The sequence below is a fragment of the Aristolochia californica genome, unplaced genomic scaffold (genome assembly GCF_029961685.1).
Source record: "Aristolochia californica isolate CCGP_79_NKW_82.1479 unplaced genomic scaffold, dmAriCali1.0.hap1 SCAF_11, whole genome shotgun sequence".
Taxonomy (NCBI): domain Eukaryota; kingdom Viridiplantae; phylum Streptophyta; class Magnoliopsida; order Piperales; family Aristolochiaceae; genus Aristolochia; species Aristolochia californica.
In genome coordinates this window covers 29,820,878-29,834,273 of record NW_027181782.1, presented here as the reverse complement: position 1 = coordinate 29,834,273, position 13,396 = coordinate 29,820,878, and the positions used below count along the sequence as shown (strand labels likewise).

The 13,396-nt window shown below is 37.8% G+C and overlaps 3 protein-coding genes across 3 annotated transcripts; 1 reads left to right on the top strand and 2 right to left on the bottom strand.

Moving 5' to 3' along the window:
- Positions 1–5: 5 nt before the first annotated feature.
- Positions 6–2,657, bottom strand: LOC137944725 (uncharacterized). The gene is made up of 2 exons (XM_068790454.1): positions 1,815–2,657; positions 6–1,006 (listed from the first exon to the last, which is right to left on the bottom strand). Exons 1-2 carry the CDS (start codon positions 2,337–2,339, stop codon positions 236–238), a joined length of 1,296 nt encoding a protein of 431 aa, XP_068646555.1. The 5' UTR covers positions 2,340–2,657; the 3' UTR covers positions 6–235.
- An 8,235-nt stretch (positions 2,658–10,892) lies between these two features.
- Positions 10,893–11,593, top strand: LOC137943756 (uncharacterized). The gene is made up of 3 exons (XM_068789194.1): positions 10,893–11,016; positions 11,098–11,165; positions 11,327–11,593. The coding sequence occupies exons 1-3, from the start codon at positions 10,893–10,895 to the stop codon at positions 11,591–11,593; spliced, it is 459 nt and encodes a 152-aa protein (XP_068645295.1).
- A 1,554-nt stretch (positions 11,594–13,147) lies between these two features.
- On the bottom strand, positions 13,148–13,396 carry LOC137943755 (uncharacterized). Its single transcript, XM_068789193.1, has one exon. It carries the CDS (start codon positions 13,394–13,396, stop codon positions 13,148–13,150), a length of 249 nt encoding a protein of 82 aa, XP_068645294.1.

The following is a 13,396-nucleotide window of genomic DNA, read 5'->3' as shown; positions in this document are numbered from 1 at the left end:
AAGAATTTAAAAAAGCTTCAGTAACCCAATTTATTTCCAAGCAATTCGCAGCAAACTACTACTGCTGTGTAATTAGAAGAAGAAAAAAAACACCTAAAACTGCTTATCTGATCCCTTTAACCGTGTGTTAGAAAAATCTCGCTCTAAAAACGCCCTTTTTACACCGCTTTTCTTCTTTACAAACAACAAAAAGATAAAAGGAAAAACACAAGCACTGCTCAGCTCAGCCACCAGCTTAGGAATCCAACCCAAGCTTGCAGATTTCCGCCGGTTCAGGTGCTTCCCATATCACCGTTCTATTCCTCATCACCTCAAAGTCTCTCGCACACTCATCAATCCCCATCTTCCACACCCGCTTCCTGACGGCCGCCCGTTTCCGGCCGGCTACCCGATCGAACTCCTTCTCCCAACCGACATCCCATGATCCGCTGGCATCGCACAGCTGCAAGCTCCCTTTCTCCCAGTCAGTCCAACTCCAACCCTTATTCAGCACCCCCATCACGTCCGCCACGCATGGTCCAGCACAGACCGGTTTACAGGGCCTGCATTTCGCTCCACTCAGCGGACCAGGGCTGCTCATCGACGCCACAGGCACCCCATACGGCCCCGGCGGAAAGGAGTATGTCCGGTCCGAGACGATACAGAAGGGAAGACGGTTCATTTGGTATGGCACGCTGGCGACGGTGAGCTGGGCCTTGAATGCGGTCTCTGAGTTGAGCAATCTGTAGCCAGCGGCATCGAGGAGGGGAATCATGTCAAGGCGGGAGAGGGCGGCGCGGGACGACTTGACGTCCCCAATGCCGAGGCGGTCGTTGAGGCCGTTGTACCGGGAGCCGGAGGGCACAACGTATTTAGAGTGGATGAAGTGGTCTGGGGTGAGAGGGCGTGACCAGTATCCATCCACCCGGGTCCGGACAATCCAGTCGTAGGTGAAGTTGTGCCGCTCCTGGTAAGCGTTTATGAGGCTCAGGCAGTCTTGCACCAGACTGAAGTACTGCAACAGACCCTGAAACCGGCCAGAATTTGGATTGATGAACCAACCAAGAAGGCACTATAACTTTTTTTATTCTGCAGAAGATGCTTAAAAATTAAAAAATTGAAAAGAACAAATCAGGAAACCCATATTTTTATTCTTTGCCTGAAGCTCAAAAGGTCTCCGCTTTCATTAATTTATCGCTCACAATTCAAGAAAGATAAATAACTGCCCGCATCGCAGAGTCGTGAAAAAGACGAAAGCGCAAAAAACTGCTTTAAAGTCCCAAACTTTCAGAAAGTGCGAGAAAGAAACTCAAAAATATAAAATCGCTACTCTTTCCACTTGTCGAACTCTTTGGAGATTTTATTCTAATTTTGCTCTTAACTAGTATAAACTGAGAAGGTTTCAGGACCAAACCCACATACTCAGAGGAGGGATCCACCTAGCAAGATCGAAAGTGACACGACTCTGGCTCTGTCAGCGCGATAAACAAGATACGACGCACACCCAATCGCATAATTCGGTCTTTGGATTTTGGATAGAGGTCGTATGAATTTTGTGATTGAACTCATAAATTGTTTTCTACCTCCAACTGAAATGGTTGAAAATTTATCTGAAAATCGAGGGAAGAGAACAAAGAATCGGATTCAAATAGAAGTAGTTCCCAGGACAAAAAAAAAAATCAGCCATCTCAACACTGAGTTTGATTCGTTCCCATGAACTGGGACTTTTATTGGTATGTTCTCAAATCAAAACTACGGAGTTCACAATTTTAAAACGACAAAACCGAGAGACAGAAAAGCGAAGGAAATGTCCGTTAACGGGAACGGAAGCTCACCTGAATCCCATTGGGCGAGCCGCTACCGGTCAACACCCGATTCTCCGCCTCCGTCTCCGGGAGCGGCTTCGGCGTGAAGATCTTTACAGCAGCGATCCTCGGTGCAACCTTAAGCAGTGAGAATTTGTAAGCGCCTTTGTCAAGCGGACTGTGCAGAAAGAGATCCGAATTGGGGTACTCCCTGAGGACGTTTTGGATCAGCGACGGCCCCGTCAGCTCGAATCGCCTTGCCCCGCCCACAAGACAGACAGCGATCCTCGACCGGCGCAGCTCGGCCTTCTGCTTCCTCCTGGCCGCGATCTCCATCGTTTCCGGCGTCGGCGCGTGGGGCGGGCGGGAATGAGCCGTATCAGGACTCAATTGACCGCCGGTGATGAAAGCCGTACCGAGCGAGAAAGGACTGCCGGTGGCGTAGGAGAGAGAAACGTAGAGAAGGAGCGAGAGGGGAACGAGGATGAGGAAGCGATGGCGCCAGTCGACATCGGCAAAATATTTGAGCAACATGGCTCTGGGGTTTCTCAACATCTTCGCCTTTTCTTAGTTTTTCCCATGGGGAGAAGGGAGAAGGAAAGAAGGGTTAAAAAGAGGAATCACCCTCCTCTTTAGTTCTTCGATGCTGCCTCTGTTTTCGCGCAGGATTGATGATTCCGCAAGCTTGAAGGGAAGGAAGGGAACGACCTCGGCGTGACAGGCGATGCGCTTTCGATTTGGGAGATTATTGCAGCGGATGAGCAGATAACAATTTATGAAAACAACAGTTAAAAAAGGGTTTGGAGTTGATGGATTTGAATCTACAATCTGAAACTACAGGAGAGAAGATTTATCAAGGGTGTCACGGAGTGAGACAGGGAGCGTCTTCAATCCGCCTGAGATACGAGCTGTGTTATTTAATCTCTTTCTTCCGATCTGAGCAAATACTGAGAAGCTGCTCAAGTGAGAAGCGTATAAGAAAGAAATTCCTCAGATTGCAGGCCGTATAATATATGGGCAGCGGGCGTCTCACTCAATTACTAGGTAAATGTTGTTGGTGAGTTACATTAAGAAACGAAGACAAAATACACAAGAGTGGACCGAACAATGCAGGACGTGGTGTATCCGGCTCTGATACTATAACAGCAGTTAGCCAATATAACCCAACAGACCGATTTATTAAGTGCGAAAAACTACTGCCTACAATAGTGGATGGAACCACTCTGAAATCATGGCCCTAATTGTCTCGATCTTCACTACCCCCACAAGTCCTAATGTATTTACCCACAAAGCTGCAACACCTCTCATGATTTTATTGGGGTCTTGAATCACTTCAATTTGTGGCAAAAAAATGATGAAATCTTTCTACTTACTCAACTTACAAATAAACTAGAAACATTTAATCATTTCTCAAGTTAAACTTTTTGTATTTTGAATGATTTTTTTTTCCTTTGACTAATTATCTTGCATTCTTGCATTCTAGTGTTTGTGCCTACACTCGATAAGGTAGACGTAAGACGGGAGTAACCGATGAGGAACCCTTTAAATGTTTTTTCTTTTTTTTGTCATGATTTCCTACTTAAACAAATGGTAACTTAATTTTTTCGTCATCTTTATCATTTTCGTAATGCATGCAAGATGAGTCGAACAAAAAAATTAATTCTCATACCCAATAGTAGCACAAACACTTGAAAAGTGTAGGGAGTGGAGAATTTATGAAGAACAAGGAAGGGTGTTTGGTCATAGATATGTTTCATTGGGGATCAAAAGGTAGAAGTAGTGCAAAAATGTAGGGAGGGAGTGATCAATTCCCTTATCGTGCAAGAACAATTCAATTAACCAAGAAGACCGGGTCAAAATCTAGACCAAATGAACTAAATTGGCACTTGTCTCGTATTAACAAAGTCTCAGCTTTAAACTGAAAAATCTCCGTTCAACGTTCCACGACGGTCGTTTCACGTCGAATCACCATTGGAAGCCTCCGCTTAATATTTCTTTTTCCCTGTTCGGCCTCTACAAGACTGCCACCTTCCTCATACGATAGAAACCAGAAACATTTTCTTTTAGCTTTTTTTTTGTTTTTGTTTTTTTTGGCTCTGATCTTTCCTCCGCGTCTTTTCCTTTCCGCCTCCAACAGTTGAAGATTGGTCAAAAGTATTTCTTAGGTTTGCCAACCACGTTATTCATGACTTTTCTCTTACGTGCAGTGGTGAAATGGGCATTTATCATCTCGTTTCTTTGTTGAAAGGAAAAGTGAAAATCTCATCGGGAGGTTCCGGACGGCTGAACCTATATGAAAAGTAATTTAGTACGAAATATATGAAACATTATCTCAGCCGTTTGATCATGATGAACGGTTATCTCAGCTATTTGGTCAACTATTATGTCAGCAGTTTGGCCATAATAAACGGTTATCTCAATCATTTAATCACCAATTATCTCAAACATTTGATCATGATCAACGGTTATCTCAGCCATTTAATCAACGGCTATGTCAACGTCTGATCATGATCAATAGTTATCTCAATCGTCCTATCAATGACAACCTTCTAATCATGATCGGACGACGGAGATAGTTGTTTAACACTATCTCAGTAGTCCAATCATGATCAATGACTATCTCAGTTGTCCGATCATGATCAACGGTTATCTTAGGTATCCGATCAACGACTATCTCAATCGTCCTATCATGATCGGACAGTTCAGAGAACCGTTTTGCATGTTTCGCACTAAATGATTTTTTTGTGTATTGGATCAACATTCTTGTTTTTTAGGGTACATCTGGGTGTCTCTTTTTGATATCATCGACCCATAAGAAAAACTTTAACAAATCTGGGTTAGGTTTTTGGTTCCATGACCACATGGGGTTTTTAATACAGGGATTGGGTTCGGATGTGGGTGGATGATCATATCAGCCTCTCGAAATTCAACTACTAATGAACAAACCTGCATTTAAATGAAGAAAAATATTGTACTTGTAACAAAACAATGTCAATGTGATATGGACATGAATAGGCCTTTCATTTTATTATTGGAGGCAATTTCAACCAACTAATTGATTCCCTTCCAATGAAATTTTGTACTTGATTTTGACAAAGTCAAAAATTAGTTAACTAATAACTTTAGTTGGTACATAAAATAGTCTTTGCAATCACAAAAAAGTGGAGAGAAAATAAAGCGAAAGCGAAATGAAAAGAAAATAAAAGATGATTAAGATTTTCTCTCAAGTTCCTATTTCGTTTCCCTTAACACATTACTCGTAACCAGTCCTGTTTGGTTCAAAGTTGAAACCCCATTTTGAACTTCGTCGTCGTCCCTGACTTTTTCTCTCAAGTTCCTTTCAACCACTCTCGCAACCACCCCTGCGTTGACACAGACTGTTCCCCATGTTCGAGGTTCATTGCATATCTGCAGCTCGCAGCTGGGAAGCTTCTTATGATCAGCACAATTTATATTAAAAGCAAAGTTGTCCCGCGGAAACAGATCCATCGATTACAAAACAAGCACAGCAGGCTTCCCACTAACTCTTTATTACTGAACCTTTCGAACCATTAAAAACAGATAAAGAAATCTGAAACTAAAAGTCAGAATTTGAGTCAGTCTACGCACACTCTTCCTGTTCAAGCCGTTTTTGCTTCCACATGATACCTGCTTTAAGAATGATAATTATAATCTTTACATAACGAAGTGGTTGTATCCCTCATCTGACTAAACTGACAATTAAATCTTATGACTAGCAAAACAGCAGTTTTAATTAGTATTCTTGTTAGTATGAATTTAACAGTAATAATCTTCAACCCTGAATTAAATGTCTCACCCTAGCCCGGATTAGGGGTGGGAATGGGTTGAGTCGAGGTCGGGTTGCCGGAAACCCTAACCCCGAAACCCAAACCTCCCATTTGTATGTAATAATCTTATATGATGTAACCCATTTGTAAGAGAAAAATCAGATTTGTAGGAAATCAGTCCACCTCAGTGATAAAGAGGTTTGAAATCTCCTCTTAGTTGTTTCTATAGGAGTAGTTGAAGCATGATTTTTATTGGAAAAGTATGGTTTTTCACATAAATTTTAACATTTTTCAATAAAATGATTATTGAGGCCACAAAAAAAACACTTTCTATTTTGACTGGCATTTGAGGTGGTAGGGGAGAAGCTCCCTTTTCTTTCTCTACCTCTACCAATACATCTACCTCCTCTTCATTTTCCTCTATCATAAGTTTCACTCCCTCTTCCTTGGACAACATGGCAAAGGTTTCTAACTGATTTGGCTGAGATGTTGCCTATTTGGCTGGAATTCTGAGCTTTACTATACAAATATCACCACAAGAAGCACCAAAAGGAGAGCTAAGTACATGAGATTTTGCAACATTAAGATATTGGGCTGAAACAAGGGTCTCTCTTTGTTTATCTTGAGTTGCTATATCTGTTGAATATGCTAAGCTGTTGTAAAAGACCTATAAATTTAGCAAAATAATTATATAAATTATCACATTGCTTTGTCACATACATCTCCTAAAAAATATCATAAATATTTTGAAGATTTTTAGGAGTTGAATACAATTTAGAACATTTCCCCCAAATATCATTGGCTATTTACAAGTGAACAAAATTTATTCCCTACTAATTCTTCCGTATTGTTTATTAACCAACTTATGATCAAAGTATCCTCCTTCAATCACTTACGATAGGAAGGATCGTCTTTAGTGATAGATGGCTAAGTTAAATGTCCAGAAAAGTCTCTTGTAATCATGAAACATTTGTCAGACTGTGACAATGATGAATTGCTTAAAACTTTGAGTGGAATAGAAGTGATTTAAAAAAAAAAAAACATGTTTGCAGAAATTAGGATATGATGAGAAAAAAATAACTTATTTGAACTTTTGGACATTCTTAAGCAGCAAAAAAAAAACTACTTTTAAATCTCAAAGAATAAAAGAATCAAGGACTAACTTAAGAGGTCAAGATGCAAAAATTAACACTACATCAAAAATAATAATCAAGTGCTGAAATCAAACGAAGTGCCTTATAAAAAGTAGCCTTGTCAAAACTCAACAACTATGATATAGGATGAATAAATGAAAACCTTGACAACAATTGAATATGATAAATATTTTTGGAATATCCCAAAAAATTCTGATTTGAAAAAAAGGATTAAAATAACTCAAACAGTGACCTTTACTTCAATAATTAACATCAAACCTCAATTTAGGGTTTCATGAATTTTAAAATCCAATTAAAAAATTAACTCAATAATTTTAATCCAGCCTTCTAGAGGAGGTTTCGAATATGCATAAAAGAATTTTTGGCAAGGATTTTAACAACCCCAAATTATGGTCAATGTGCAACCCCTTTTTATATGAAAATGCATAATTTTATAAGAATATACATATTTAATTTGGACACCCAAGTAAGAAGTTTAATGCTAATATTTTGAAGAAATTAAAACACACAAAGTGTAATAATGAATCAAACTTATCTGAATAAGATCTATGTTATAATTTATTTCAGAAACCATAACTACCTCTTTATAAACTTCGTTTTAAGGCTCTGATACCATGTTACGTTCTAAAAGCTTATAAGATTTGTGAAAGAAGAAAAAGAGGAAGAAAAAAGAAAAGAAAATGGTAGAGTAGCTGTTAAAGAAGAAGACTAAAGGTCTGTTAGTGCGCAACGTAAGTGAAGTGTATTTCACTTACGCTAGGGAAAGTGGGCCAAAACCCGTTAGTGCGTCCAGTAAGTGACGGGGGAAAGTGAAATACAGTTGCATTTCGTTTTCCCCTGTTTTAGGCTTAAAACGATGGTAAGTGAAATTTGAGGGGTCGAGCTCGGATTTCACTTACCATCACTCAAATACATTTCGCTGTCGGGGAGGAACGTCAGTCGAACGAGGGTTTCGAAGAAAAAAATTTCTCCCTCGCTCGCTCGTCTTTAACGATTTCAATCGCCCTGCGACCTTATCTCAGGCGCTCCTCTCGCCGTCCCCAACTCCGACGACCTTCGGTGACATCTCTCCCCTCTCTCTGCAACCTCTCCGATTCCTTCCTCACTTGCAACCGTCGACGAGTTCAATCGCCCCCTCTACGACCTCTCCCCAATGCTTGATTCTCTCCCTCTCGCCGTCCCCAACACCGACGACCGTCGTCGAACCAGTCTTCTCTCTTTGCAATCTCTCCGGCTCAAATCAAGGTATTTATGAAGTTATTTGAAGGCACACTGTGGACTTCTTGGTGCACATTGGTGATGAAGAATTATTTTTGACCGTTTATCAATTAGTATATCTCAATCCAGTGACATCAAAGAGATTGTAACTCAATCCATTGATGTTATCTGCGTTTAAAAAAATGAAAAGTGGATACCTTAAAGGCTTAGAAACTTGATATATTCTCCCTTTCTTATGTTTTTAATTCATTCATCTGAAGCTGAATCAATTGTATTATCAATTCTGAAAGCCAAAGCCTGACTCCAGTTATATTTAATATAATTCATCAATTATCTGATTACACAGACTTTATTGATCGGCTATTCTTTCCTATTGAGAAGTTCTCTTTTGTAACATAATGGAACTATCAAAGAGAAACCTGAAACTTCTTTGTAACTTACAGAGTGCGATTGTATGAGATCAACCCAGTAGACCTATAAGTAGTTACCCAATTGGTAAATAACTAGACTAACAGGAGTGGGAATCTTATGCTCTTGTGCGAGTGTAGATAAAATGAAATAAGAGAAATAGAATAAAATGAAACAAAGTTTTTGACAGGGTCAATGCAGTGTAAAGATTTTTAGGTGGTCTTCATCTCAAATTTACTGCTTTTCTTTTTCAGGACTCCACTGTTATTTTTAATTTGTCTACAACACTATATGATTTTATCTGAGGCTCTTATGTCTAATATGTTATATATTTCATGTTAACGATGCTTAACTTCTTGTAGTGATAGTAAAGAGAATAATAGTTTCATATATTATTACATTGATCACATGTCTTATATAGATATGCAACATAAAAAAAAGATTAATTTCGTATAGGAATTGTATGTTTCTAACCTCAGAGTCAAGTAGCTCTGTAAATGGTTTTAGACAAATAGAAATTTATTAAGCATGGGGTATTAAACACCAACAATGCCTGAAGAACTTTGTATATGAACTGTTTGTTTGTGACTTCATTCCCACATGGACTTTGTAAGTTCTTGGGGAGTTTGGACATTGGAAAATAAAAATAACAAGGTAATGGAAATTGTTACTAATGTGTTATGAACTTTTTTTGATTCATTGTCTAATGGTTATGAGTTTTAGATGGCTGGAAGGAGGAAAGGTAAAAACGGTATGGATAGTACTACAAAGAGGTCATACGACACATGGACGTCTGACAAAGACTATAAAATGCTTGATTTTCTCATTGAGCAAGTCAATTTGGGTAACAAATTACCCAATGGAATTTGGAAACACGAAGTTTTCAACGATTGTGTCAATATGTTCAATATAGACGCAACGAACCAAAACACAGTAGAATAGTTGAAAAACCGCGCGAGGACTTGGAAAAGAATGTATATGGTTGTTAGTACATGCCTAAACACTAGCAACTTTGGGTGGGATCCAACAACCCAGAAAGTCACTGCTAGTAAGACAGTGTGACAAGACTACATAAAAGTTTGTAAATGTAATATAGAATGTTACGTTTTTTGCTTTATTAATCATGTTTTTTAGTCTTTTAAATGATAACTTTTCATGTAGACACATAGAGAAGCCGACAAGTATAGGCGGGAAGGTTGTCCGCTCTATGAAAAATTGGCTATTGTGGTTAGAAACACTATGGCCGCGGGGAAAGCCAGTAACACAAGCATGGAGTCAGATGATAACCTTTCGAATTTTGTAGAAGGGACAATGATTGATGACATTGATGAAGATGATGTAATCATGGAGATCCCAGCACTCAACATTACAGAGTCTCCAAGTGATGCTCCTCCGAAAAGCAAAGCACCAAGCAATGATGGGTATAGAACTTCTTCTACTCGGCGTAGGAAGAGATCTGAACCATTAGTTGAAAATTCTAACAGGATCATTGAGGCTATTAACAATATGTCATCAACCCTTAGAGACATCTTTACTCCCCCCGTAGAACCTCCATGGTTCGAAGCACTTGAGGCATTACCTAACTTGCCCATAAAAGTCAAATATTATGCCATGCAGTTACTCGACACCAAAGCTAAGAAGGATATGTTTATGAAGATGAAACAAGAAGATCAGTATAACTGGTTGATGGCTAAATTCAACGTAATGCAATAGACTATTACAGATGTTGACAGTTTTAACCTATATTTACGAGACACATTTGATTTTGTATGAATGACGTTGATTATTGAGTATTTTTGGTCAATAGTGAATGTGTATTATTGAATGTGTTTGAACCATGTTTTCATTATTCAATGTCTAGTATTGCAGGTACCCATGGATAATCTACTAGATAGGGAGAAAATATGTATTTGTATTGCAGCTTATACAGTTGTACTTGTCCTTGTCCATTCATACTTAAACGATTGTAATAGGCAAGTACAACGTTCTTATCATATGGGTGGTCCACGATATTTAAAGAAAGCATTAGAAAGATTGCCTATTAAATTTTGAAAAGTGTATAGGATGAATTAAACTATTTTTCTCAAGTTGGTTGGAATCTTGGAAAGTAGAGGACTTTTATTTGATACAGGGACAATATCTGTGGAAGAACAGCTTGCATATTTTTGTATAATTGTTGGTCAACAATAATCTTACAGTGTCACCTTAGAGATGTTTGAAAGATCAAATTGGACAATTAGTAAATATTTTAACAAGGTGTTAAATGTTATTATTAAACTACAATCTGATTACATCAAGCGACCTTCAAGAAGTACTCATTCAAAGATCTTGAATGGTGATATTTATTATCCATATTTTAAGGTAAATATAAAGTCGTTTGATGAATAATTTTCAGTTACTATAAAAACATATATTTGTATTAATGAATTTTTTATTAGGATTGTATTGGTGTCATCGATGGTACTCATTTTAAAGCACATATCCCATTTGATCAACAAGCAAGATTCTGGAACAGGAAGGGTTTTCTCTCACAAAACGTAATGGCAGCATGTACATTTGACATGCAATTCACATATATACTTGCTGGATGGGAGGGATCAACAGTCGATTCACGTGTATTGAAGTCAACATTAACCAGGCGAGATAAACTTTATGTTCCTGAAGGTAAATATCATTTCTCTCTATATAGTCTATTTAAATTTATATTTTTTAATTAAATTATAATAGATATATATTTTATTGTAGGCAAATATTATTTGGTAGATGTTGGGTATGCAAATCTTCCTGGGTTCCGGCTCCCTATTGAGATACTCGTTATCACTTGCAAGAATTTGGAAATAATTCTCCTACGGATGAAAGAGAATTATTTAACCGAAGACACTCATCTTTACGGAACACTAACGACCGTACATTTGGGGCTTTAAAAGCTCGTTTCAAGATATTAAAAGATGTTCCTTTTGATTTTGATGTCCAGATTAAAATTGTGATTGCTTGTTGTGTATTACATAATTATATACGCATAGAAGATCACATGGATTTATTTGAAGATGAAGAAGATTATTCAAGTGATGATTCTGGTGGAGAACATTGTGAAGATAACAATGAAAGTGATATTGAAGACAGTGATAGTAGTGATGATGTGGATACTCAAAGAAATACTCAAAAGGAGTCCGCAGTACAATCTGCAAGAGCATCATATTATCGAGATATTTTAGCAATTCAGATGTGGCAAAATTATTGACTATTATGTTGTACTTTTGTATGAACAGATATATTTCTTTGTGTTGTACTTTTGTATGGACAACTATATTTCTTTTATATTAAAAAGATGATTGAGTAATATTTGTATTATTGTTATTTTTATTATTACGATATTTGTGTAGTACGCCAGTACGATATTTGTATAATTATTTCACATTTAGATATTACAAAATTAAAATTTGATTACAATTTTAATCATATAAAAGTAAGAATTTGTTTAATTATTATATTTAATATATGTTATTTATTTACTAATATTAATTTAATTTTTTGATAGTCAGATATATCAAAATATTTTATTTAATAAATAATCTATATTCACTTTACACCACACTTTCCATTGTGCACACTAACACAAACAAGTACTTTACACTGCACTTTCCATTGTGCACACTAGCACAAACAAATACTTTACACTGCACTTTCCATTGCGCACACTAAAACAAACAAGTACTTTACACTGCACTTTCCATTGCGCACACTAACACAAACAAGTACTTTACATTCCCTCTCACTTTTCCTAGGGAAAGTATTTTTTATTGTATTTTATTTCCCTCTATTACTTTGTGCACTAACCCACCCCTCTCACTTTCCCTAGGGAAAGTATTTTTTATTGTATTTTATTTCCCTCTATACTTACAATGTGTGAGAAGAGAAGTTTAGGAGGGAGAGAAAAGAGCTTGATGTGAACTCCCTTAAATTTCTTATTTATAAAATAGGGTATAAACATAAGGGGTGAAAAATAAAATAAAAACTTCTAATATTTACAAGTATACCACTTAACCTTTTAATTACAAAATATATCATCCATGTTTCAATATTTTAAAATTTTGTTACTATAAATTTAAATACGAATTTACAAATTCACAAGAATACTTCTTTATAACTCTACCAATATGAAGTCATTGAAACTATTTTAGAACTTTAACACAAAATTTATGAATTTGGTTTTAGGTTTTAGGGTTTGTCCTAGGCCTAAAATGAGGAGTATGACTGTAACTATCATATGTGGTAAATGAAGCAAGGATATGTCCAAGATCAAGTGCGATGAGTTTTCCACGAGGCCATAAGATCTTCACCTCCGTCGTTAGGGCTGCTGCCATTATGGAGTAGCACAGTAATGCAGATCGTGATCGTAATGGTTTTTGGATTGTGAGACCCATCAGAAATCTCGATTCTAATGTTTAAAGCAGGGACGATGAAGGGCTATGTTTCCTTGTGTTCCAGAACTGAACACGACGAATTTATGGCTTCTTCTCTCTATATATTTTCTCTTGTATTGCCGTTTTCTGTTCCATATGTTGTTTTGCTATGGATCAATCAATTCGTGATTTTATTCATTGGCGTTCAGGCGTTTGCTCGTTAGCTTTTGTAAAACAAAAGTAATTTCCACAGTAAAAAAAATGTCAAAAGGAAGCACACCATGTTTGATTCACACAAAACTGTAACACCTAAAAACGGATGAGCAAAAAAATAAAAAAAGAGTGGAAAGCACAAACAAATTCTTCATAGTTTCAGAAAAATCTTGGAAGGACTATTGAATATAAGCCTGGCCGGTGATATCAACATCTCTATCACCGGTGGAGGGAGGGGGCCTGTGCTTGGGCTCGACGTTCGTCGGACGGCCCTCCCCGTCGGCGCTTTGGGTCTCGCTCGCCGGCGGCTTTCGAGGCTGTTCATCTTCTCCCTCCTCCTTACCGTACAGTCCGCCGCCGTAGGCTCCTTCCGTCATCGGCTTCATGTCTGAGATCGTCGTCGGCTTCCTCTCTTCTTTCTGCTCCAT

What these genes read in the sequence shown, in the direction of transcription:
- LOC137944725 (XM_068790454.1), bottom strand. Translation starts at nt 2,339, where the DNA reads ATGTTGAGAAACCCCAGAGCCATGTTGCTCAAATATTTTGCCGATGTC. An exon ending in GCTCGCCCAATGGGATTCAG is followed by an intron (nt 1,007 to 1,814) that starts GTGAGCTTCCGT and finishes GGCCGGTTTCAG; the next exon opens with GGTCTGTTGCAGTACTTCAG.
- LOC137943756 (XM_068789194.1), top strand. Translation starts at nt 10,893, where the DNA reads ATGGCAGCATGTACATTTGACATGCAATTCACATATATACTTGCTGGA. An exon ending in TAAACTTTATGTTCCTGAAG is followed by an intron (nt 11,017 to 11,097) that starts GTAAATATCATT and finishes ATTTTATTGTAG; the next exon opens with GCAAATATTATTTGGTAGAT. An exon ending in GGCTCCCTATTGAGATACTC is followed by an intron (nt 11,166 to 11,326) that starts GTTATCACTTGC and finishes TTTGATGTCCAG; the next exon opens with ATTAAAATTGTGATTGCTTG.
- LOC137943755 (XM_068789193.1), bottom strand. Translation starts at nt 13,396, where the DNA reads ATGGAGCAGAAAGAAGAGAGGAAGCCGACGACGATCTCAGACATGAAG.